A 2306-nucleotide genomic window follows, 5' to 3' on the forward strand; every position below is an offset into this window, starting at 1 on the left:
GCAGAGTGGAAATCTTAAACACATTTTTTTTAGTAAGAGTATCTATAACCTATGATTATTAATAATGAAATGTAAATGTCGGTCGCCCTAAATATAAACGTCTATTTATAATTAAAATAAAAAGATTATAGTGTGTAAAGCTGATTGCCATAAGTCATAACATTCACCTAACTTGTACAATAATAATAACACGCTCATAAAATAGGTTTAGGACAAACCTTGTACAAATGTATAACGAGCAAACAATTGTTCTTGGCTGGCTGCTAAATGAGTTCGTTATGAGATTGGTTATCTAACTCTTTTTTTATGTTGCCTCAAAATTGCATTCGAACACACAGGTCCATGCACTACATGTGAAATGAAATAAGTCAGGGCACAGATTGAAGAGGTATTGAGTTTTTGATTGTGAAATAAATAGTGTAATTGTTTGAGCATATATCCTGGATTAGCCGTTAAGCATTCCCAGACATTCATATTAGCGGTGAAATGTATAACTAGGTAAGATAATTAAAGGAACTTAAGGTGAATATATGCCTTAAGTACAGGTTTATTTTTCTTTAGATTACCATCTTTCCTAATAAGTATATTTCAAATACCGTTTGTCCTTTCACTCAAGTAAAAGTCCATGATAATAGGTCATAGGTTAAGTTACTAGAGACCCATATCTTCTGTCTCCTTATAAGTTGTTTTATAATATCAGCCCCCTTCAATGAAATCATCTTACAAATACTCGAGTTGCTTGTTACTCGCCAAGTTTTCACAGTGTTGGATGATCCAGTGAGTTCAGCTCCGCAGTCCTCCAGAAATCGAGCATTTGCTTGGCGAAGGTCCTTGACTTCCCTCTGCATCCTTTCCTTCCCAAAGGCTTTCACTTTTTCCTCAAAGACTTCGCTGAAGAACTTGTACAGAATGACATCCTGTCTGTTCAGTTCCCGAAGCCTGTGTTTCTCCGCCTCCGAGACCTTAGGCCTATAAGACGGACTCCGAATCTTAGCTTTGACATAAGCCACGTCTTCAGTGTCCCAGCACATGAGGTGCTTGAGGAGGACCAAGGACTCGTCGAACCTTTCAACTATCATCACCAAGTCAAAGATCTGATTCAGCCCTTTTGCTTTGCTATACATCTCACTTTCTGTTGCACGATCGCTGGGATCTCTGACCCCGAAAAATGTAGCGATTGTGTTTAGATTACTCTTCTGAGTTGATGTGTAATGTGACGCTTTTGCAAAAGCAGAAAGAGTCATGCCAAATCTCTGTGAAAGAGGAACATTCTCGGATGAGTTTATTATTCAAGGATCAGTTGGAAAATATACGGAAGTATAATCATTTACACTTGATAATAATTTGCTTGCTAACCTTTTCATAGCTTCCAAAATACCACATGGACTCGAAGCGAGATGCTGGCTCCCGTATAGCTGCGACATATTTGGCTGATTCTTTCATTACCTGCAAGATCAACATATTTATTTCGAGTGCATGTCATCCAACTTCTGTTGGCAAATTTAGTTTTAACAAGTTCTCAATAATAAGGAGGATTGCTGAAATTGTGAACAGTGACATGTCAGTGCGATAAATATCCTGAAGATTAATAAAAGACCAAGTCAGTCCAGAATAATATTAATTCAACCAAGAAAACGTTGACTGACGGTGTATGTGATTTTTTTTCTTCAAGCAGGTACCAGTCAGTCAGAGAACACACCCTTTGTGCTCTCTCCTTATCGAACAGCGTGTGGGATACGACCATGTTGTAGCGACCATCGGGAGAACCATGATATGCTGGCCTCAGAGACCTCAATATTGGCGGTAGGGCGAAGGTCAGGCCGTGCTTGACTCCGTACCTGATCCAAATATTTTCAGTTAGACAAGTATGCTTGCTTCAAGAAGTTCCTCTTTGTTATATCTAGTAGTGCAAGAAGCTGCTTTGATAAGTAAACGGACATTGTAGCGTTGGGAGTGAATGTCAGAATAACATCCTCCCTCTGCTTCTTTTTATCCTCTTACAATAGAACCATTACTTACGCAACGAAAATCTGGAAACTAGTAGTGGACGCGCATTTCGGGATCTTGAGGAAATACACTGAATTCTGAGGAACACACCACCTCCTTGGTCCTTCTTGGTTTCTCAAAGGCACAGGGGGTAGCATCGGCTGCATCACTCTTGAATTAGCAACGCGTGTGTGTTTACTGGTGAATATCTTAAATTATATAGTCAATAGTTTTCTTGTAATCGATTTATAGTGTACAATCTGTATCCAAACGTACACAGTAAGTAATCACGCTAATAACCTCCTTTGTACTTATTACTT

At 38.9% G+C, this 2306-nt stretch overlaps 1 protein-coding gene across 1 annotated transcript in view; it reads right to left on the bottom strand.

Annotated features, from left to right (window-relative positions):
* Nucleotides 1-6: 6 nt before the first annotated feature.
* The window catches only part of LOC119585219 (galactosylceramide sulfotransferase-like), a 6198-nt gene continuing 3898 nt past the window's right edge, over nt 7-2306 (bottom strand). The window contains exons 4-7 of the mRNA XM_037933872.1: nt 2020-2157; nt 1700-1838; nt 1357-1446; nt 7-1253 (exon numbers count right to left, since the gene is read on the bottom strand). Of these exons, the coding sequence (XP_037789800.1) occupies nt 612-1253; nt 1357-1446; nt 1700-1838; nt 2020-2157 (1009 nt within the window). The 3' untranslated portion in view covers nt 7-611. The remainder of the gene's footprint in view (nt 1254-1356; nt 1447-1699; nt 1839-2019; nt 2158-2306) is intronic.

Source organism: Penaeus monodon, chromosome 19 (assembly GCF_015228065.2).
Source record: "Penaeus monodon isolate SGIC_2016 chromosome 19, NSTDA_Pmon_1, whole genome shotgun sequence".
Lineage (NCBI taxonomy): Eukaryota > Metazoa > Arthropoda > Malacostraca > Decapoda > Penaeidae > Penaeus > Penaeus monodon.